The sequence below is a fragment of the Callorhinus ursinus genome, unplaced genomic scaffold, assembly GCF_003265705.2.
Source record: "Callorhinus ursinus isolate GAN/ISIS: 27379988/994484 unplaced genomic scaffold, GSC_fseal_2.0 scaffold49, whole genome shotgun sequence".
Taxonomy (NCBI): domain Eukaryota; kingdom Metazoa; phylum Chordata; class Mammalia; order Carnivora; family Otariidae; genus Callorhinus; species Callorhinus ursinus.
The window spans coordinates 3,495,924-3,519,326 of NW_027397111.1; the positions used below are offsets into that span (position 1 = coordinate 3,495,924).

The 23,403-nt window shown below is 40.7% G+C and overlaps 1 protein-coding gene across 3 annotated transcripts in view; it reads left to right on the forward strand.

Moving 5' to 3' along the window:
* RRAS2 (RAS related 2) overlaps window positions 1-23,403 on the forward strand; it is a 72,975-nt gene that overhangs the window by 41,309 nt on the left and 8,263 nt on the right. For all 3 annotated transcript variants that reach the window (XM_025894440.2, XM_073882886.1, XM_025894441.2), the window contains exons 2-4: window positions 16,167-16,254; window positions 17,111-17,213; window positions 17,386-17,494. In XM_025894440.2, coding sequence (XP_025750225.1) covers window positions 16,167-16,254; window positions 17,111-17,213; window positions 17,386-17,494 — 300 coding nt within the window. The remainder of the gene's footprint in view (window positions 1-16,166; window positions 16,255-17,110; window positions 17,214-17,385; window positions 17,495-23,403) is intronic.

Consider the following 23,403-nt stretch of genomic DNA (forward strand, 5'->3'; position numbering starts at 1 on the left):
TACATGTTTATTTTCTCTTCGTGTGGTTTGCAATTGATGTGGCATTTTTGTACTGTGAAATTAAGCTGTGCGCATGTAGAAAAGCTGTAATTTGGGACTTTAAATGGTGTGAGCAAAGTCTTAAATTCTACGAACACATGCCATTTAGCTCTTGACTTTTAAAATCTACATATTTGGGTATTTTTGTAAGATGAATGTTTTTATGCTTCCTGTTGATATGAACCATGTTTGTCTCCACTTAAAGGAGTTTAAATTTATCCAGTGATCTAGTCTGATTTGAATTTGTGTACCACACGGAGGGATTTCATAGAAACCAAGAATTGCTGGGTGGATAAATGAGGTTAAATAATCAGAAGTAAGAAGGGTAGTCCTTGGTGTGAATAGACAGAGCCACTTTCTGAAAAGTGCTGGCCCATCTTCTGGCATGTGGTTTGGAGAGAACCTCTAGTCAGAGCATTCTCCTTCTCTCCCACTTTGAGATGAAAGCCATGAGAAATTTAGTTTTTATTATTAGGATAAGAGGTTTAATAAAGCTTTTTTTTCTTTTTCAAGTTCAGTTGTGCTGTAGACCCATGGCTACAGTATTTGGTAATGTAAGTTTTAAAAACAAGCCCCTTCTTCCATCCATTCTGTATCCACATGAGTCTGTTTGTTTTGTAGTACTTATTTCAAAAATTGTCATCTTGGGGCTCCTGGGTGGCTCAGTCGGTTGAGCATCCGACTCTTGATTTCAGGTCATGATCTCAGGATTGTGAGATCGAGCCTGCTTGGGATTCTCTCTCTCTCTCTGCCCCCCCCCCCCCCCCCCCTCTCTCTCTCTCTCTCAAAAAATAAATTGTCATCTTTATTCTGCTTGCTTATGTATTGTCTCCACTACTAAGATGTAAGCTCCACAAGTGCCAGGAGCACATCAGTTTTATTCTCACTCGGGACTGTACCCCAGCACTAAGTAGTAAATATTCAACACATATTTGTTGAATGAATGAACTTAATATACCAAGGGTACTCTTAAAATCCATATTACAATGTTAATATTCTTCATTTGTATCTATGTTTCTATAAAACGATTAAGCGCATTTAGAAACGTATTACTGATAACTTTTTTTTTTTTTTAAAGATTTTATCCATTTATTTGACAGATAGCGAGAGAGGGAACACAAGCAGGGGGGAGTGGGAGAGGGAGAAGCAGGCTTCCCGCCGAGCAGGGAGCCCAATGCGGGGCTCGATCCCAGGACCCTGGGACCATGACCTGAGCCGAAGGCAGATGCTTAACGACTGAGCCACCCAGGCGCCTCTGTATTACTGATAACTTTCAAGTATAATTGACCTACATTTTCCTAAACATGGTTAAAGTGCTTTTACTTTTTTTTTCCTCCTTGAATCAATAGAAATCTTTTGCCACAACATCTTAAAGGGGATCGTAAGCAAAGTGTACCTACACACTGCTTTGATTGCCTCTTGGGTGGGGGGTGGTTCTTGGCTAATCCCTGTGAAAGGAAGTATCAGAAAGAAGACTTCTGTCCATTGCATAGCAAGACTGGGAAAGGAAGGCAACAGCCAGTGTAGAATAAGGTCAGAGAATCAAACTCTGCAATGCTTTTCATTTCATTTAGAATAAAATCCAAGTCCTTAACCATGGCCTACGAGGCTTTGACTGACTCTGTTAACTTTCTGAACTCAGGTACTATTTTCCCTGTCATTCGTTCTGTTGTAGCTGCACCGGCCTCCTTGCTATTCCTCAGACACGTTACCCACACTCTTACCTTACTACCTTTACCATAATGTTCTCTCTGCCTGCGGTGATCTTCCCCCACATAGCAGCATGGCTGACTCCTTCCATTGATCTAGGATTTCATCCTGAAATGTCACACTGCCAGCAAAGCCCTCTCTGGCTCTCTTTTGCAGTATCACATTCTCCTTGCTAGTTCCTGCTGCTGTCAGTCCCCTTTATTTTCCTTTAGAGTTCACATGACCTTTCCTATATGTATTTTGCTTATTTATATGTTGATGGTCAACCCTGCACAAAACTGCTAGCCCCATGAGAGCAGTGATTCCATTCTCTGCTCCTGACTCATCGTAGGTGCTTGGTTAATATTTGTAGATTGAGTGGGTTAGTGAATGAGCCTAAGGAAGATTCATACGGAATTTTTTTTTTTTTTTAAAGATTTTATTGATCTATTTGACAGAGACAGTGTGCACAAGCAGGGGGAGTGGCAGGGAGAGGGAGAAGCAGGCTTCCTGCTGAGCAGGGAGTCCCGACGCGGGGCCCAATCCCAGGACCCTGAGATCATGACCTGAGCCGAAGGCAGACGCCCAACTGACTGAGACACCCAGGCGCCCCTCATGTGGAAGTTTTAAAAGTTTAGTAGAACATGGGCTGTGAAAATCACCAGCCCCCTTTACTTCCAGTTTTGCTCCAACAGACCATTCATTCTCTGTTCTAGAAGAGATGAGAAATGAAGACGGGGTTTAGGATATTCGTAGGTGGCAGTGGATAGAAGGGAAAGGAAATGAAAAGGGAAGTAACTAGCCAGGCCCTGGGGTGCAAAAGTTACAGCCAGAAGCAAGTTGGTCAGCTACCTGCTTTATGGGGTAGCCTTTTGTTTCTAAGTTTGGAAAGGGAGAAACCAATTCTTATTTATTTATATTTATTGATTGATTGATTAAAAAAGATTTTACTTATTTGAGAGAGAGAGTGAGAGAGCACAAGCAGTGGGAGCAGCAGAGGGAGAGGGAGAAGCAGGCTCCTCGCTGAGCAGGGAGCCCGATACGGGGCTCGATCCCAGGACCCTGGGATCATGACCTGAGCCAAAGTCAGACGCTTAAGCGACTGAGCCACACAGGCACCCCAAGAAAACCAAATTTTAAATGCCTGCTTTGGACTAAGCCATGTACTGGGTACTTGACAGTGTCATTTAATCTTTTTTTTTTTTTTTTCTAAGTGTCATTTAATCTCCACAGTAGCCCTTTCAAATGAGAATCACTGTGACCATCTGATAGGTGAGGAAATTGAAGTTTAAGATTTATTTAAGAGATTAGATAACCTTCCCAAGATCATATATCAGTTAGTTAAGTGGGATATCCAGGCCTGACAGATTCCAAAATCCGTGTTCTTTCTTATACTTAGTTTATAATACCTAAAGGGGGATTCTGTATATATCAGTAATTTACATTTCACATAGTGATGTAAAAACCTCAGAAGATTTTTGGTTGTCTTATTTGACTCCTTGTAACAAAGTTGTGAAAGTAGCTATAACCTCAGCTTCCCAGGTAATAGTACTTAAGTAGTGATGTGATTTGCTGCAAATTCTATAGCTAGAAAGTAGTGGGAGCTAGGGCTGTAAGCAAACCTTCCTGACTTAAACTCTGATATCCTTTCTCTTATACCACACACATAAAACAAAGGAATTTTTGATAGCACCTATAAATTCTATTGGACACAGTGTAGGATCTAAATACGTCCTAATAAAATTAGAGAGCTGGAGTCTTTTAAAAGATCAGACAGAGCAAATTCCTCATTTACCCTAAGAGCCAAGAAAGAGGTTGACTCCTCCAGGAATACTCGTCTGGTTGTTGTAGAGCTGGGACTAGAATCCTAGTCTTCCTCACACTCCTGTGCTCTGCTTTTATTACTAGAGTTTGTGTTTAATCCATCTGGGTCTTTCCCCTTGATTCCCTTTTTCAGTCACATGTTTCAGATTTCAAAACCAACAAAAAATTTTCCCTCCCACTCCTGTCTCCCAGCTTCCAGGTTGGGGTCTTCCCATAGGTTATGATATCTTGTGTATCTTTCTTGTATATCCTTCCAGAGATACTTTATGCACAATAAAGCAAATAGGTAAGCTGCGCTTATTTAACCACATATCTTGCAGATTCCTCTACATTATTAGTACATGGAGTCATTCTTTTCTTTAATGGCAGCATTCATATTGAATGAGTGCTTCATAATTTAAGCAGTCATTTAAGTTGTTTCCAGCCTTTTAGATTAAAAAAAATTCAATAATGAATGACCTTGCACATGTCATTTCATATATGTACAGATGTATTGGTAGGATACATTTCTAGAAGTGAAATTGCTAGATCAAAGAGTATATGTTTTTTATATTGCCATCCTCAGACCTTTATTCTTAATGTAGAAATGTTTTCATTTTGAATGAAACAGCTTTTAATTGCTTTTTCTATATGGCAATAGCAGTTTATAATTTTAAAAATAAGTTACTTTAAGAGTGATGGGATTTATTTTTTTAAACTGCTGCATGTTGTTGTATGCTTGGATGTTAATATGACAGATTAAAGAAAGTGTAATGGAAGCAGTATTGCTTTGGAGTCAGACCTGAATTTGGATCCCCGTTCTACCAGTCTACTGACTCTGGGACTTTTGGCAGGTCATGTAAGCACCGAGCCTCAATGATCTCATCCGAACAATACCAGCCTTACAGAATTGTTGTCTAGAACTACCGTATTTCATTAATTCTAAGACACATTTTTTCCTCTACATTCTGGGATCTTTGACATTGAGAGGCTCATAATCAAAGACATGCAGTAGTTGTTTTGGTGTTTTTTTTCTTCTTCCTTTTTTGGCACATAAGATAATGTTGGTCTTAAAATTAATGGCATCTTATTAGATTTGATGAAGTGGGGTGATGCCACAAACTGGCACAAGTGAACTGTGCTAGGGCATGGTATAGGCAGAGCGAGTTCAGTGTGATGAGGAAAGTTCAGCGGTGGGGGTGCTGGTTGGGTCTTAGGGGAGTGGGTATAGCAATGGAAGTTCTGTTCCAGGCAACAGTCAGCACAGCAGAACCACCACACAGCAAAAGGATAGTGCAGTTGGTTGATGGAGCACAAGGGCAGACATTACCCACAAATCTGGGTATATGGAAGTTGGAATTGTGGCAGATTGTTGGTGGGTAACAGGACTTTGGCTCAGGGTTGAGATTAAGGAACTGTGTGCTAATTATAGCAGGAAGACTTCAAAATAATGGGGCTATGGGAAAAAATTTTGCAAATCATACATCTGATAAGGGATTTGTATCCAGAATATATATATATGTTTAAAGATTTTATTTACTTACTTGTCAGAGAGAGCGAGAGCACAAGCAGGGGGAGCTGCAGGCAGAGGGAGAAGCAGGCTTCCCACTGAGCATGGATTCCCAGTGTGGGACTTGATTCCAGACCTTGGGATCATGACCTGAGCCAAAGGCAAATGCTTAACCAGCTGAGCCACCCAGGTGTCCCTGTATCCAGAATATATAAAGAACTCTTACACTGAACAATAACAAAACAACCAATTTAAAAGAGGGCAAAGATTTGAATAGACATTTCTCCAAAGAAGGTCCATATATGGCCAATAAGTATGTGGAAAGATATTCAACATCCCGTTATGGAAATACCAGTCAGAACTGCAAGGAGGAGCACCTGGCTCAGTTGATAGAGCATGTGGTTCTTGATCTCAGGGTTGTAAATTTGAGCCCCACATTGGGTGTAGAGATTATAAAAAAGGTTCTTAAAAAAAAAACTGTAAGGAGATATTACTGTACACCCGCTAGGATGACTAGAATCAAAAAGACACATGTTCTGCAACAAGTATCGGTGAAGATACTGAGAAGTTAGAACCCTCAAACACTGTTGATGGGAATGTAAAATGGCACAGCCACTTCGGAAAAGAGTTTGGCAGTTCTTCAAGTTAACGGTATGATCCAGCAATTCCTGTACTAGAAATGGACCCAAGAAAAGTGAAAACATAGGTTCACCGAAAAGATTGCACATGAATGTTCATGGCAGCATCATTTATAATAGCCAAAATGTAAAAACAACTCCAATGTCCATTACCTGATGGATGGGTAAATATAGTATGACATATCCATATGATGGCGTATAATAGCAAAGAAATGAAATACAGATGTGTGCTATGACATGGACAGATGTTGAAAACATATGCTAATAAGTAAAAGAAGACAGACACAAAAAGACCACGTATTATATGATTGGACTTACATGAAATATCCTGAGCAGGCATGTCGATAGAGACATGAAGTAGATTGGTGGTTTAGTGGTCCTAGGGGTGGGAGAGGATGGGGGGCAGGGGAGATGCCTGCCGAAGGGTGTGGGATTCCTTTTGTGGTTGGTGAAAATGTTCTGGAATTAGATCGTGATGACCGTTGCACAGCCTTGTGAATTATTAAAAACTGTGAACGGTGTCCTTTAAATGGGTGGATTTTCTGGTTATATTCCAGTATTGCTCTTAAAAAAAGAGGGCCTACTTCTAGGAATGGCCTGGATTACTTACCTAGAAGATTATCTGCATAAGAAAAGAGTTAAGAGTAGAAGCAGCCAATTGTAAGAGCTGAAATACATGTTGATTGGGAAAGTCTGAGAAGAAGGAGGAGAGATGGTGATGTCTGGGTTGGGAATAAAACAGTAGCAGTTACCAGCATTGTTACTGTCCTGCCAAGGTCAGATGAGTAAGAGCTAACGATGCTGAGACTCTGAATGTGGATCTTAAAATGGTTGAAAATGCTTCCTGCCTAAAGTCCGTATTGGCCCCGAGGTCTTTGTGGTGGGGACTCCCATCATGGGGAGGACCCCGATATGGAGAGGAAGGATACAATGATAGGACCCGGTGAGGCCTGGACAGTTACGTGCCCCAGAGGTCAAAGACTGCCTTCTTCATCTGAAATGTCGCACAGAGGCCAGTGTAACGTTGTTTAGGCAGCTGTGGTCTACATAAAGGTGGAGGTAAGGAAGGCTAACGTAATGTAAGGTAATAGCTATCAGGATGGAAAGGATGGGGTGGATCTGGAAATTCCCTAGGAGACAAGGTTCAGTCAAGGCAAGAACGGAAAGACAATAAAAACTTGGTGTGTTAAAGAGAATGTCTTGGGATTTACTCACATTTCCCATGGGGATAGTATGAGCTATTTATTAATGTCCACGTATCATTCACAGGCTTATATGGCCCTCTGTTGATTACTTCTGTCTGTGCCAGTTGTCATTGTGCTTTAAAAAAATTAAATCTTATCCTTAAAACTTCATTTAGGCTTTGTACATTATCTTTCAAAATAGGATTGCAGCTCCTGGAGGATGAGAGCAAATGAATATTAAGTTCAAACAAGGAAAATAAACTTCATTATGCTGCATGATAGGCGCTACTGGCTTACCGTTGTTTACTGGTTTCTAAATACTACGGCACCTCTGAAGGATGAGTATGTAGTTGTGTAGGCAGTACCTGAGTTAAGCTTGTCGTACCTACTAATGGTCTGTGTATGTGAATAGTGGCTGTAGCCATGGCAGGGCCCCCTCCTTTCCTTTTATCAAAATCTCTGCACTCGGACTGTCAGCTAAACATTTCTGTCCACCCAGTAGGTTAGTTTACAAGTTGTGATAGGGTTGGTGGAGGGAAGTGAAAGAGGAAAGAGGAAAGCCATTCTCTTCCCTTCTTTCCTTTTGAAGCCTTGGATTTGGAAGGATAAAAGCTTTGAAGGGTAAGCTGACACTCCCTTTGGGGAGCTGATGTCATGAAATGGTGGTTTACCCCCCTGACTAATTCTCCTTTCACGGAGTCTGAAGCTTTTCTTTTTCTTTTTGACCTTTGCCAAAAATGTTACTTAAGATTCATTTTGGTTTAGAATTTTGCTTTTTAAAAGAGCAAGCATCACTTGAAGGGTTGGGGTGAGCTCCTACTGCAGTGTGCTCTAGTTTGGACTGATAATTTTCCGCCTAGTGCCTCTGGGTGAGCTCTAGGTCTCCTGAGGGGATTGTTAGTTTTAATTTGAGAGTGGAAAGTGGAAGGAACAGTGGGCAGAGAGGTACGTGGTTTTGTACCTAGGATGTTCTCGGAGGGAAGCGAATGCTAGGATAAGAATGAGGTAGTGGAACGTTAGGAAAGGGTGGTGTGGCTGGGGTGTCTGGGGGGTGTCCCAAAGACATGCTTTCCCTCCTTCTAGGTGGAGCTTCGGCCTGGCTCTCTACACTGGGAAGGGAAGGGAAATTCCCTTTCCGTCTCTTCTTGGGCCAAATGCCTCTGCTACAGAGGTTAGAATAGAACACAGGGTTAATGTGGCTCAGGACCATATTTCAGTGGTAGCTTTTGTGGTCTGGCCTTATGGACCTAAACACAGATGAGAATAGTTTTTACCTGGGGAAATGAGCGCTGGACTTAGAAACAAACTTTTTGAAATAGAACCAGTTTATAAGTTGACTTTGTACTGTACTTTTTCTTGTTGCATACCAGGCCCATTGATCTTCACATGAGGTGTGAATATCATCCCTGAGATCACACAGAAGTCACATGAAAGGCACACAGTGGCTTTGGACAGTCTGAGACAATTAGCAACATTGACTGAAGGGCGGGGGAGGGGGGGAAGTTTTGTTAAAAAGAGACTAAAAGGATTACGTGACTTAGGGTGTTTAGGGTAGCCTTTTATTCTGGAGGATCCGTTATGGGGATCTCCGTAATTATACTTGTTAGATTAAATGAAATACTAATGCAGTCAGGAAAAACTGTGTTCTTGCCTGAAGGAGTATCAGGCATATTGGAAACATTTGACAATAAGGGAGGGTGTTGCAGGGAACAAAGGTTCTCTGTGACTTGACAGCTGCTGTTAAACAGTGACACCAGGAAGAGCCTGAAGCTGGCCCCAGCTGCCTGAAGTTGCTACAGCCTTCTCTAGTGTTACCAGAGGAATTTGCACTGCTCTTGTGTTAGCAGATAGAGGCTGCTGATGGATCACTAACCAGGTCCTTATTGTGCTCTGGGAAGTCAATTTCTGACCTCTCAGTACAATCTTCTGAACTGTTGGGTTTCCTAATGGCCAGTATTTTGAGGTTCTAACTATGTACAGAGTACCTTACTTAACTCCAGAGAAGTTCTAAGAAGCATAAGCTACGCCGTGGATACATGAGATCTAGTTGGAAATAGGCTTTAACTGGAACTCTAGAACATGTTTTAGTTTCTCTTGAAGCCCAGAGGCTGAGAGTAAAGTTACCCTCATATTTCAAGGACTTGCATAAAGGGTGGCCTTAAATTGGTTTTGCACATATCTTACCTCCAGGAAGTAAAAGTGTGGAGAATTAAGGGTTCTAAAACAAGGATGTTTTGGGAGAGAACTGTTAGTATGTGGTGTGTTCTGTGTCTTTTCCCACCTCCACACACAGCCTCTGGAGAGGAGGATGCTTCTCTTAAGTCCCTCTCATTGAAGCCAAATAATAGGGGAGGCTCTAGTAGAATCATTCTGAGAACTTGACATGTATCCCTTGGTGTTTGGCAGAGCATAAGGAATAGTATGTGAATCTGTGGGTCCCTAGCAGAGCAGAAAGGAACAGGGCTGTATAGTTAGTAATCTGCATTTCAGAGGGCAGTAGTGTTTCTTTGAGTTTCTGGATGGAATCAGGTTAAAACCTTCTAAAGAGGGACACTGTGTGTGACCACCTAGAAGATGATATGAACCAGGAGGAGGTGCCCGTGGAAACCCTAAGGATTGAGGGTTAGAGGTGTAAATGGTCAGTTCTCATTCAAGTTCTGGGAATTGCACATGGAGGGTCCCATGTAGGGACTCTTCCAGGAGACCCATCGAAAGTCAGCATGGACATCAGATTTCGTTGGTGTGGCCTTTTCAGTGCCCCTTACTTCTCCCCACTCCTTCAGCTCCAACCCAGAAGGAACCAGAGACAGCCTTGTTAGAAGTTGAAGAGATGCAGAAACAGATGGGGAAAGACAGACAATGACTGGTGTCACGCCCCGCCCCACCACCCCCGCCCCAGCCCAATTGCAGACTTTTCAGCTCTAGCTCAGAAGGGGAAAAAAAGCCTTTTAGTTTAGATGAGTATTGACTAACACACTGTACTAGACATCTTAATTATCGAAATCATAACGTCTTGGGGCTGACCGTGATTGAACAACTATTTATAATCAAAGAATGATTGGAAAAAATTAGGAGACTTGCGTTAGATTTCATTCAGGAGCAAGGAAAAACTTGTCCACAGAAGGGCGTTGAAGGAAAGTTTTATGCTATACCCTGTTGAGTTTAGCTCAGTGCATCATTTATACATTCACATATACGCATATATGAAAAGATAAGCAAATGTAAAAGGAAATTGTAAGTACCAATTAGAAAGGTATACATAAAGTTTGGTGTACAGATTTTCCAAATCATAACATAGAATATTTGGGAAAATCTAGACCTATTGTCTTAAGGTAAGAGGAATCCAGGCATACTGAGATTGTTTTCTGGTTGGAGTGTTGTAGGTTTGCAAAAGGAAGTAAGATACAGATTGCGCTTCAGTAGCTATGACTTGTAAGAGCCTACTGTGTGTCATAGGTTGTACTTTGTACTCCACATACGTTATTTTTACTTTTCACAACAATCCTGCAAGCTTAGTATTATTTCCATCTTTTTTTTTTTTTTGAGAGAGAGAAGGGGGGTGGGGCTGAGGGAGAGGGAGAGAATCTTTGAAATATATTTTAAAATTTATTTTAGAGAGACAGTGGGGTGGGGAGGGGCAGAGGGAGAGAGAGTCTCAATCGGACTCCATGCTGAGTGCAGAGCCTGATACAGGGCTCGATCTCATGACCCTGAGGTCATGACCTGAGCCGAAATCAGGAGTCGGAGGCCCAACTGACTGCTCCACCCAGGTGCCCTAGTATTATTTCCATCTTATCAGACAGTGAAACTGAGGTTCAGACAGGCTAAATGAGGTGCTCTCATTTCCCACAAGTAGTAAAAGTAGAGAGCTGTATTGTTTGACTTACATCTCAGGCTCTTTCCACTCCACTCTGCTGCCTCCCTGGCGGCCCCCCACTAGGATACAGTGGTGGGATAAGGCTGCATAACCTCTGCAGGTGCTCCTAGCCAGGAAGAGAATGGGGTATACACAGCACTCACTGGCGACTGCAGCTCCTCAATCCCTCTGGTCAGCTCCCCCCCCACCCCCAACCTCTTTCTGGAAGGTTTCTTTTTTCCCATGATCCTCCAGAGCCACATCTAAAGTGGGCACTGGGACAGGGCCTCCTTAAATTATCCCTGTTCTTTACCCTTTCTTTTGAGAAAATGGGCTTTAGAGCTGTTGATCAGTTTACCCAAGGACTCAAAGGTTAGGAAGTGGAAATGGCATCTGGGTTTGAATTTCAGGTTTCTCAAACTCTGGAGCCCATACGTTTTCTTCTCATTGTATTGCCCCCAGCAAAGGCTTTATAAGTGCATGTATTAATAGAAAATGAGCCCTTAGGAAACCTTATGTTTTAGTTTATTTTATCATGATTTAAAAAACATAGGTTTTGTGGATAGAATTAAGAATGGGAAAATATTGACGTGAAATGGAGGGGCAGAGAACCACAGAATTCTGTATCTAGAATGTTTCATGATGTGGATTCTTTGTGTAGTGTGGGGGAAGAAGGGTGAGCTGAACAGGATGTCAAGAAAAGAAAGTCTCCTTTTCCTTTCTGTACCCCATGTTTTTAGAGGACTCCTGAGACTCTTCCTGAGATTGGCACTATGCTTAGAAATGCCCTTTCATTTGTTTACAGCTCCGCAGTGGCACCTTAGATCTAGCAAGGGTAGTAAACTTAACAGTGCTGGATTTACAGAGTTTCACACATCTCCAGTAAATTACCCATCCCATTGTGTAGACCAGGCACCACTCTGTGGCAGTGCTCCGGAACTACACTTTCACCAGTAGCTGGGGGTCAGGAGAAAGTGGGCTCTCACTCCTGCCCCCTAAATGCAGAAGTGGCCTCAGCTCATTCTCTCTCCTCCCCTTCCCCCTTCTTTTCTTTCTTAAGGCAGCTTCTTTGAATGGGTAGATAGTGAGCTGGCAGTTCTCTTAGGCCAAGCATAATTCCTGTTGTGCAATCTAGTGGCATATAATCAGGGATACTGTTCCTGCCATTACAGCATAATGCTCTTGCATTATTAAGGGCTTCTGACAACCTTACCCAGACCAGATTTTATCAAGGGGAAATCGACTCCCTGTCTAAATGGGATAGCTTCCCTAATCCTAAACTTTTCTCCATAAATCTTAACAACCTTAAGGAGACTTATGTCCATTTGCCCTTCGTACTACCTGGAAGGCATCCTGCCCTCTGAAAGTAGGCATTCCCTTTCTTTCTGGCTAGGGTCCTTCTCCATGCATCCTTTCCTGTGATACCAAGAAAGCACGTTACTTTCTCCCTGCCCCACCTACCCCTTTCATTGTGTTCTCTACTGTCTCCTGCTATGCAATACTGTGCTCATTTTTTTCCCCCTTGCTTTCTGCTATAGAATATCCTTTCTGGACTGTGGCTGGCAACTTCTTTCAGCCTCAGGACAGAGATTGTTTTCTTTTCTGGCAAATTGCTGGGCTATGTTTATAAGTGAATGTACACATAGTTCCTATACATGACTACAGTCTTTAAGCCACTTAAATTTTGTTGCCTTCTGAACTAGCATGGTATTGGCATTTCATGCCTGTATATTTCACACTCCCCATTCCCCTCACCCCCAGTTGCAGCACTGGATGTTGTGTAAAAAGCAGTGAGGCTCCGTGAAAGTTGGGCCTTGTCCCCGTGATGCTCCATAAATAACTGTCAAACAAACCAATGAAACCAGGAGAGCAAGAGCAATTGGCTGAGGATTTCAAGTAGTAAAAAATAACGCTGCTTATGATGAACAGTACAGATCAAACTAGAAGACTTTGCATGCTATGTAAAGAAGGCACTGAATCCTGTAAACAGCAGGGAATCATTAAATTTATGTATCTCGTAGAGGTCTAATTTGCATACAAAAAAGTGCACACATCGTGTGTACAGCTTGATGAGTTTTTACCTATGTGTATATCTGTAATTACTGCTCAGATTCCAGAAAAAACTCTCTAAAACTTCACATGAGGAGATTTTATCTTGACTCACAACATTTTGGATGCCAAGTGCCATGGTTGGTCTGTGGTATAACCAGGATTGGAATTATTACAGCTGTTCCCAGGATTAACAAGTCTTTATACTTGAATAAAAACACTCTTACCATCTAATTGTGTGACAAAAATACTGCAGCGTGGTTAACGTTTATCAATCATCAGCAAGTCTTGGCACTTTATAGGTACTACTTGAATTTATCTGCTCCACGAGGGTTTGTTACTGTCTTGTTTTTTTTTGTTTTTTTTTTTTTAAGATTTTAATTTATTAGAGAGAGAGAGAGCACAAGTAGGTAGAGTGGCAAGCAGAGGGAGAGGAAGAAGCAGGTTCTCTGCTGATCAGGGAGCCTGACACGGGGCTAGATCCCAGGACTCTGGGATCATGACCTGAGCCGAAGGCAGCCGCTTAACCCTGAGCCACCCAGGCGCCCCCTTACTGTCCTGTTTTACAGATGAGATGCTGAAGGTTAGAGAGGTAAAGTAACTTGCCTCAGGTTCTATACTTAGAAAGTAGCAGAATTAGTATCAAATCTAGGACTGTCCCTAGCTTCTTGTTGGTGATCTGCTGCCCTAAATATCTGGTACCTAGGTTAAAGCAACAGAAATGTTATGTCTTTGTGGGGGGAGGTGATGATTCTATTTGTTACCTGCACATGAAGAATGCTCTTTTTAGGCACATTCTCACCTGTGGCTTACAAGCATTATGAGAGAGAAGGGGGTGTTGGATTCCATGTCATTTAGGCCCTGGAGCATTGTTATTTGGATGGGTTTCTATGAGGGAGGAAGATGCTTTCTGCCTCCCTAAAATCAACATATAGAAACAAAATTATGGTCTCTATAGTCACAATTTGAAAACAAGACACAGTGAAGATGAAATATGGACCTAAATACCAGAAATTCCAGCAATTAGCTTGTCTTAAAAATGTCAGTGGAATACGTGTGTGCCAGTGTTAGGTAGCAAAGTGGCAAAATTCTTACTAAGATTATGTTGTGGCACCTGGGTGGCTCAGTTGTTAAGCGTCTGCCTTCGCCTCGGGTCATGATCCCAGGGTCCTGGGATTGAGCTCTACACCAGGCTCCCTGCTAGCGGGGAGCCTGTTTCTCCCTCTGCCTGCTCCCCCTACTTGTGCTCGCTCTCTCTCTGTCAAATAAATAAATCTTAAAAAAAAAATAGGAGTCCAGCTCTTGATTTCAGCTCAGGTCACCATCTCAGGGTCGTGAGATCAAGCCCCGCATCTGGCTCCGTGCTGGGTGTGGAGCCTGCTTGAGATTCTCTACCTCCTCCTCTCTCTCCTGCTCTCTTAAAAAAGAAAAAAATTATGTTTGAAGAGCTAAGAGGCCCAAAGAAAATGTGAAACTTCCATAGTCACTAAAAGGAAAAATTATTTTAATGGCCCTCATAGTTGCTTAAACCCAGTAATCTTCTACATATGTTAATGGCTTAATTCTTTCTCATAGTGTAAAAAAAAGTCACATCAAACGAATTTGTTACCATGCATGACTAAAATATATTTAATATTTGTCCATTATTTTTTCAGCTGAAGTGGGAGGGACAGTGCAGTACACTCTAGCACATTTAGGTATAAACTGGGAGTACTCAATGAATTTCAGGTTTTACAAGATGAAAGCATGGCAGGAAGTATCCCATTGCTGCCCAGAAACATGTTTCAGGAAACTAACCTTAAAAAGATATAAACAGTATGCCTCTCCAACTTGCTTGGGGGAAAGACTACAGTTTTAAGTTGTTTAGAATAGTGTGTACAAAGATACTGTTGCCAGTTGTATCACTTTTTGAAGAGATGTGGGTGCCAAAAAGCAAGTTCAGGGTTGTTTTGGTATCTGTTTATTTTTAAATGGGGATGGGGTGGTGATGGAGATGGTTTTCTGCTCAAAGCTACTCCTGTTGGTAAATGTTTCTTTTATAGACTTTGAAAAATCATGCATTTAAGTGAAACCATCCAAAGGGAAATAGGATTATGGATACTGAATTCTGTGATTAAAGCTAATCCTAAAATATAAATAAAATGTGGAAAGTGTCCTTCAAAAATAAAATATATCAAGTCATAGTAGCAAGCAGATCAGTGTCCTACCCTCAATTCCCCAACCAGGGGTTTCTTTACTGTTTCGTTCAGAGCTCCTACTTCTGAGTAGCCTATGGTGTTTGCGTACATCACACGCCGGCAGGGGTGGTGGTGGGGGGGTGTCACTTGAGAATGCAGTGTCCCTGGAACCAGCAGGTCCAGCTGCCAAGAACCCTTGCCTGAAGAATGGCTGAACCCCTTTGGCTCTGGTTCCCAGCATCAAGCTGCCTTTCTCTAAGTCATTCCCTCAGATTTGGTAATGAGCCAGTGGGAAAGTAGGCTTTGAGGAAGTCAGTCAAGAGGGGAGAGCAAAGGAGATGCTCAGAACAAAAGAAGGATGATGTCAGTGTCCTAGTTAGTGCCCTTCTGTCAGAAGCGGGAAATAAATTCTCTCTCAGATTCTTAGTTTTGCCATTGTTTTCTTTTTAAAAACTTTAAAGAAATTGTGAAGTATAATAGACATTTTTAACTGGCTCACTGAGATTCTTCCCTTCTTACTCTGCTACCTTAACTGTCCTTGCTTCTCGTGATGATTACAGAAGATAACAGTTGGGAGGCTTTGCTAACAGAAGAAGACAGAAACAGAAGTTGAGATGAAAAAAACAAAAATATCAGTGAAAGAATAAGTTTGAGATCCCTGCAAATAAAAAAACAAATTCTGAAATCCTATTTCCTTATGATGATACACAAGGCAGCTGAATGGGAAAAAGACAAGGTGTGAGGAAAGAAGGGGAGAAATGAAGATGAGGCATGGAAACTTCCAGGCCCCTGTTTGTTGTCTCCCTTTGTTTCACACTGCTTTGTTCTCAGGACTGATGCTTACCACTGAGTTGCAAATAGACCTGGATTTATAACTGACTGTTTTTCTAGTTTTTGAAGAACATGAGATCTAGATATATATTATCTTGGGTATATATAATTGTGAAAACATTATTGTATATAATTATGAAAAAACTGTAGTAGGTCTTTTGCAGTCTTCTTGCATATATCAGATAGGAAAATTCAGAGCTGTTTAGTACCTGTTCTCTACTTGGAAGCTGCTCTGAATAGATTTCATTCAGTGGGAAACCAACATAGTAGTTTAAACCATAATACAATGAAAATATTGTTATTAATTCTGGATAAGTGGGATTTGATTAAAGTTACATTGGTACTTGGCAAGTAAACATAAATTTAAAAATAAGATTATTTTTCTTACAGTCCTATTTTGTAACGGATTATGATCCAACCATTGAGGATTCCTACACAAAGCAGTGTGTGATAGATGACCGAGCAGCCCGGCTAGATAGTAAGTAGTCTTCCTTTATTTGATAGTTCGCATATCTTTTTTTTTTTAAAGTAAGCTTGGGTGTTTTGCTAGTTGCATACTACAATTGAAATTTTAGATGATCTTGAACATAAGCCCACCTCTTTCATTAGTTTGATTGATGAATCAGCATTTAAATATTCCTCAGTAAATGTAATATAAAACAAGAATTGTGTTGATCTTGTGCTGGTGAAATTAATCATGTCAGTGTAACTTGTTGAAGTTGTATTTTTGGGGACAGTTGGGAAAAAACATGAAGTTTCAGCTCTTTCTGCTTTCTTCCAAATGTTAAAATGGGTGAAGTAAATATAGAAAAGATTGAATATTTGTTAACTTGCTTAGAATTTTTAGCACAGAGGCATTAGCAAATAGGGTTTTGTGCTTGGTCACACGTTCCGTGTCTCCACAAAAGACAGCCCTGTTCTTTTAATGATTCTTTCATTCACAGAGATCAAGAGGTACATTAGTACCTGCACCTTAAGTGTGGTGTTGGTGGGAGTAGACCAAGGTTTCTTTCCTGAATTTACAGGTATCTTTTTCAGTTCTTTGCATGGAGGAGATAGAACATCCAAGTGACTTCAGAGGTGATCTGACTCCATCTGCCTAGATGTATTTGATATTTTTAACCTTGTAGTTGGTATGCTAATATATTCTAGCTATGAAATCAACCTGTACTGATGAAGATGACCCTGAAGCTGTCTGCTGTGAGATATGTTTGTCTCTAGTGTCGAGAATAAAGCACTCCGAGGAGAATGCCATGTCTTTATTACACTAAGTCAGATGTGCTCTGAAGGACCCACGTTCATTGGGCCTGCCCATGTGTTGTTTTTCTCTTTAGTTCTGGATACAGCAGGACAAGAAGAGTTCGGAGCTATGAGAGAACAGTATATGAGAACTGGCGAGGGTTTCCTGCTGGTCTTTTCAGTCACAGATCGAGGCAGGTTTGTACCAGTATTAAAATGTAGATCTTCTGTTCATGCCTAGATCACTGTTGTATTGAATTGGACTTTCTTGTTTTTAGAGAAAAAAGTAAAGTAATAAGATACTAAATGGGATGTGAGACTAGCCAAGTTCTGATATTTGAGCAAATTGATTTGTCTGTTTCTGTTTTAGTTTTGAAGAGATCTATAAGTTTCAAAGACAGATTCTCAGAGTGAAGGATCGTGATGAGTTTCCAATGATTTTGATCGGTAATAAAGCAGATCTGGATCATCAGAGACAGGTGAGCGGAGTGTTGCTCGTGGGAATCCCATTGTTGATAATCATGTAGGTGAAGAGATGTGTTTCATGAAACCATTGAAAGTGCCATGATCAGAAGAACTGCCGAGCTTGGCACACTGGACTTGGGGAAATCAAATTCTCACATATATTTACACAGAACATCAGTGGACCCTGTAAGCCTGTAAGTATTTGTACCAGCTCCATTCACGTTATGATTTCTTGGATAATCTCCAAAATTCTAACTCAGTTAGCTCATCTTACAGTTACCCTTATTACAGGCCAAGTTTATTCAGTGTTAATGCTAAATTACTTTCATTTAGAGAGTAGTTTTGACCTGAATGACAGTATTTGGGTTTTCCCTGAGTTCCATCAATGACAGAATGTTCTGTTCATTCTTTACACTGGTAGGCTCTAACACCAGTAACCTGTAAGGGACTAAGATTTTTAGTATTTAGTTGTAGGCTAGATTATACTCGCTTGTTTCTTTACCCACTTATTTCACATTTAATTTTTAAAATTTGGAGTATATATTGTCCACTCATCTTTTTGTGGGCGAGCAGAACAAGGTCAGATGTAAATTAGTGCAGGCTCTCCATTATTTGGGGTTTCTTTGTGTCTTTTTATTTCTTTTCAGGGTTTAGCCTCTACCCCACATCTGGAATATAATTGTTTAAGTTGTTTCTTAAATTTTGCTGGTATTTAAGTTGTCTTTTGTTTTTATATAGCTTTGTGTTGACACTTTTAAGATTTTGTTTGAAAAGTATAAACATCAAGAAAAATGGGTTGATAACAGCATTGAGGACAGCCTTCCATTTTATAGTTAACTATTTAAAACAAATCTTTGATTTGTGTGCTCTATTTGTAAAATTTTGTTGAATGTGTACCAAGTTTAAAACGTGGGCTTAAGATTTGGAAAAGTTTACTGGTGATACTTGATGTAGAATAAATTTTACTGGTAGGTCTTTTTGAATTCTGAATTATTATAAAGTTAAGGTGAAAAAATTTGATTTTCACTCAAACCAATATAAACTTTTTGAAATAATTTAGAATATGGCGTTGTTCACATCTTAAGCCTAGAGTAGATAGTCCCATCTATTTTTTTAATTTTTTATTTTTGAGGTCATTTTCTTCGGGGTTTGTGAACCTAATTATTAAATGTTGCCAGTAGAACCTGTCTGCTGATCTTCTCCGTCCTTTATAGTACTAGAAACACTTGTATATGTCACTGGATCTGGGGAATAATTGCAAAGTAGCTCTGCAGTGAGCAAGAGGCTCTCCTCCCTGCCTCTTCTCCCCGACTCCTGAGTGCTTTCTGCCCTGATGATGGAAAAGGTTTTTCCCATACCTTTTCATGGTTGTATACAGCTCCAGTAACAGAATAGGTGGGAGGACTGGGGTGAGTTGGAGGTCTCCAGTAGGGTAGGCGGTGGTGGGTCAGGGAGAGCGGGGAAGCCTATGTCTACCAGAGCAAACAGGCCCTACCAGGATGGGCCTGGGATAGAGGGTCTGTAGGAGTTATATCTAAATCATCTCTATACTGAAGATTGCCATTGTTTGTGGTACGGTTTCCTCTGTCTGCAGATAGTCAACATATTATGGCACTTCTCCTTTGTTTCACACCATGTGCTTATAAAATTTTGCATTTGAGTTTTTTCCTTTTTATAAGAAGAGTAAAGATTCTCAGGGTAAAATAAAAAACAAAGGTGATGAGAGGAACAACGTAGGGAATGATAAGTTTCACATTTCCATCATCCTGAAGATCTCCAGTTAGCCTGGAGTAAGTTCTTCTATATTCATTTCTCTGCTTTAAACTGTATACAAGATAAATTATGTATATGCTGAAAGCTCAGATGTGTATATCCAAGGGAGAAGAGCAAGTAGCTGAGACGGAACTGCTTAATTTTCGCTCATTCCTGTAGATTCTGCTCTCTGAAGGATAGGCACTGAGAAAAACTGGATTCCTGCTTCTGCTTCATCTTCTCTGGTCTAGGTTCCTTCACACCTGCACTCAGGACTCCTGCACTTATGGGAGCTTTGAGTGCTGGCTGGCTGCAAATCCTACCACCTTTCCCTCATCCATTCATTTCCCACTTGTTTGCATGATTCTTACTCACTTTCTCATTCTTAAACTGACAGCACTTTCTTCCCCTTCCTCAGCTAATGATGAGTAATATTTTCCTATTTCACTGAGACATTTCTGCACATTTCCACCTCCACATGTACTAACCTAAGTGCACATGTACCCCATCAATTCTGCCTTCCCCCACTTAGGTGGCTAAACTGTTCACCTCTGTGTGCCCATCCTCTCTGGTAGGCACTGGGTCCCGTTCCTTCTCACCGGCTCGTAGGCCTCACCCCAGCAACGGTCCCGTTCCACTTGTTCTGTTTCTCTGCTGCACGATCATTCCCCTCAGCATGGATCTCCTCTTTAAAACAAAAGGTAGCTACAGCAGAAGCTTGTTCTTAATCTCGCATTCTTCTCTGTGTACCTTTCTGCTGCTTCTGTCAAGCAGAACTCCTTAAATGTGTTATCTACACTTGCTCTCTCTCCTCTCTTTCCTGCCATTCTTGCTTGCTCTGACCTCAGGCATGCAGCGCCCGAGTCAAGGTCACCATTTACGCAGATGTTAGTAACATTTGACACGGTTGCTCATACTCTCATTTTTGAAACACTTTGTTTACTTAGTTCTGGGACACCGTAACTTCTGCCTCCTCCCTCCTCCCTTTGCTGATATTTCCTTCTCTCTCTCTCAGGTGTCTTAGGGCTCAGGTACACCTTCTCCTAAGGCTCTGGGTGTATAAAGACTACGATGCTTCACCTCCCAGCCTTTGAGAGCCGTGTACAGCACATTTGAAATTGAGGTGCTAGGCTAAAGGTTTTTTCCCTTTGTAAAGTCTCTTCAGAATTAAAGATGTTGCCTAGAATGTCTTAGCACCTTCCCTTGCTTTACCAACAGCCTGGACAGGCCACAGGGATCCCATAAAAATTTCTTCCCCCTGTTCAGAAATGCTTACTTACTGAGTAAGAACCCCTAAAAAGTTCTTACTCAGTAACCAGTCTGGCTTGCTTCGTTATTGACCCAGTTCATTGTTTTCTGCATTTGTCTTAGACACGATCTTTTGGACTTTTTCTAGTTTCTAGCTAGTTTTCTCTTAAATAACAAATGCCAGTTCTCCATGTTCTTTGAATTTGTGGGTCAGCCCTGGGCATTCCTCCTCCTGATTCCTGAGATTCTGAACCTGTCTGGGAAGGGAGACCAGCCAGAAGAGATTTTGCTTACTTTCTTTTGGCTTCTGGATCTATAGATTTGCTTCTTCCACCCACCCACCCATCCATCCATCCATCCATCCATCCAATATTTATTGAACCCTTTTTCTAGACACTAATGACAGAGCAGTAGAAAGAACAAAGTCACTGAAGTTTACATTAAATAAAGAATTTGAATGGTTAGTGTTATCACACATCTCGTCCCTTACATTGATCATTTTGTTTATCCTGTCAAAGATGTAGCAGGAAAACATAGGTAAATGACTTGTTTGTGCTTACTGAAAATGTTAAAATAGGTAAATATGATAGCACACTGATTCTGAAATTTAATACAACAGTATGTGGGCTTGGATTGTGGGCTTCGTGATAGCTCTGATTTCAAGTTTCTTGTCCTTGACTCAGCCCTGCCTAGAAACAGACGGTTTTGCTTTTTGTTTTTACCCTCTCTTTTCTCCTCCAGCTTACCTTAGCCTCCCCCTCTCCTTTCCCCTCTTAGGTGCTAGTGGCCACTGTTAATTTGAGAAAGGAACCCATTACACTTACAATAATACCTAACTGTACTAACCCCCACTCTGTTAGTACCTTGACCACAGTCTGCCCCTGTAGCCTCCTAAGAAAAGGACATCACCCCTACCCGCCAATAGTAGATTAAGGGTCCTCTTCTTGCCTTACCTGTTTGTGCCTGGTCTGCATCTAAAAGATTTGTAAACCATTGAGTTTATGTAGCCTGAGGGCTTCTCAGTTTTGAGAGGTTAGTTTTGTTCATGCTTTGTCCTTAGCACATAGAACAAAGATATGTACTCAATAAGTAGTTGCTGAATGAATGATTCAAGGCATCAGTGAATCAAGCCGTGGTATTAATTTGATCATTCTTTCTATACGGTAGATATTTTTGAAAACAACAAAACAAAAACAAATTTTGCTTCTGTAAATTTACATTATTCATTAACTAGACACATCCTTAAGTGAGCATTACGAATGTTTAGGTCTATTCCTATGAAACCCAGTTTGTTTAATGAAATTGCTCTCATCATTCTTATTTTGCTCTTCTCTATTTGGAAATACATAGTACTAGATAAACTCATTATTGTGGATTATCTTCTAATACTCATTTGTGCCTTGGAAGTGAGACTCACTGGAGGTTCCCAAGTGTAGATCTGTGAATTTGTTCTATCAGATTCACCTTTGTTGTTTAAAACAAAACATTTCTGGGTAGTGCTGACCTACCAAGTTAAAATATTCAGGAGATATGGTTTAGTATTTGGTATCTTTATAAAATTCTCTGGGCTGGGAAACCTCTAGGAAATCCTTATTTGTGTAGCTTTCAATCTACATATGCAATATTCTTTGTTCCATGTGATAGTCTTTTTGTGCATTTTTGTTTGCTTTGGTGGTAGCCGTGTTATTTCTTAGTTAAAATAATGCTACACCAGTGAGCTCAAAAGCAGCTATATATGTGGTTAGAGATTTCTTGGCCAGAAATGTGTATACAAACTCTGTTGATCTCGATTCCTAGGAGACAGTGATGTGAGACCATGCTTTAAAAGTAAATGAATGAAGCACATAAATAATCTTATTAGTGGGATTATCTTATCATCTTGGTCATTAATTAATTTTTCTTACTATGTATAGATAGGTCATTTGCCATTTCTGTCTAGCTGAATTACATTATGAAGGAGGCATGGGGGCAAGATAGTTTTTGGAAGAATAATTGAGCAGAAAGACAAATAGCAAAATTCTTAATTTTTAAAAAAATTTTTTTAAATAGCAAAATTCTTAAGGGCATGTATTTCCCTTCCCCAAAGTTATATTAATAACGTAATTTTGATTGACTTGTCTCAAATATTAATTTTTATTTTTCTTCCTATATGTTTTCATTTACTTATTTGATTGGTCATACTCTGTCTACTTAACATATGTCTTTATTAGTTAATGACGCTGCACTCTTCTGGGCTCTGGGCGTACAAAGACAAATATGCATTACTCCCTAGCTGCGAGGGATGTGATGTTGGGAGAGTGGGAAAGCAAACCCAAGAATTGGAGTTTAGTGTGTTTAGGGTTTTGTCACTGGTCACATGATGGGAGCTCTGGGGTGCTGTTCCGAAACCTCAGTGGCACTAAGGGGGAAGTTATTGATTGCTTGAGTCTTGAAGTGTTATTGAGGAACAAATTAAGAGTATAGAGTTGGAAGAGAAGGGGTGGCATCCCAGGAAGAAGGAACAGAATTTGTGACAACACGGGGATTTTTTTGTAGGGAAGGAATTTCCCATGTCAATTTCAAATAGGAATTTTCTTTTTAAATTGGCTTCTGTAAAGCTTTCTTTTCTTACTTGGCTTCCTTGTTAATTGCTTGCTTGATTTGATTGATTTATATTTCAAAACCACAGGCCTTATGGTATATAAGCCATTTTGAAGAGAGGCAGGAAAGCTTAAAATTTACAAAAACTTAGGTATACCAGTGCTGTGGAGAACCTGCCTGCTGCCCTTCTGGAGCACAACAAGGTTATCAACTATTATGAAGTAATTATTAGATGTATGTGTTAATGTAATAAACTAATGATACTACATTGAGGTTGCCGAATTTTGGAAATGGAATATTAAATTAGGAGAACAAGCTACCTTAAAAGACTAGAGGGAACAAT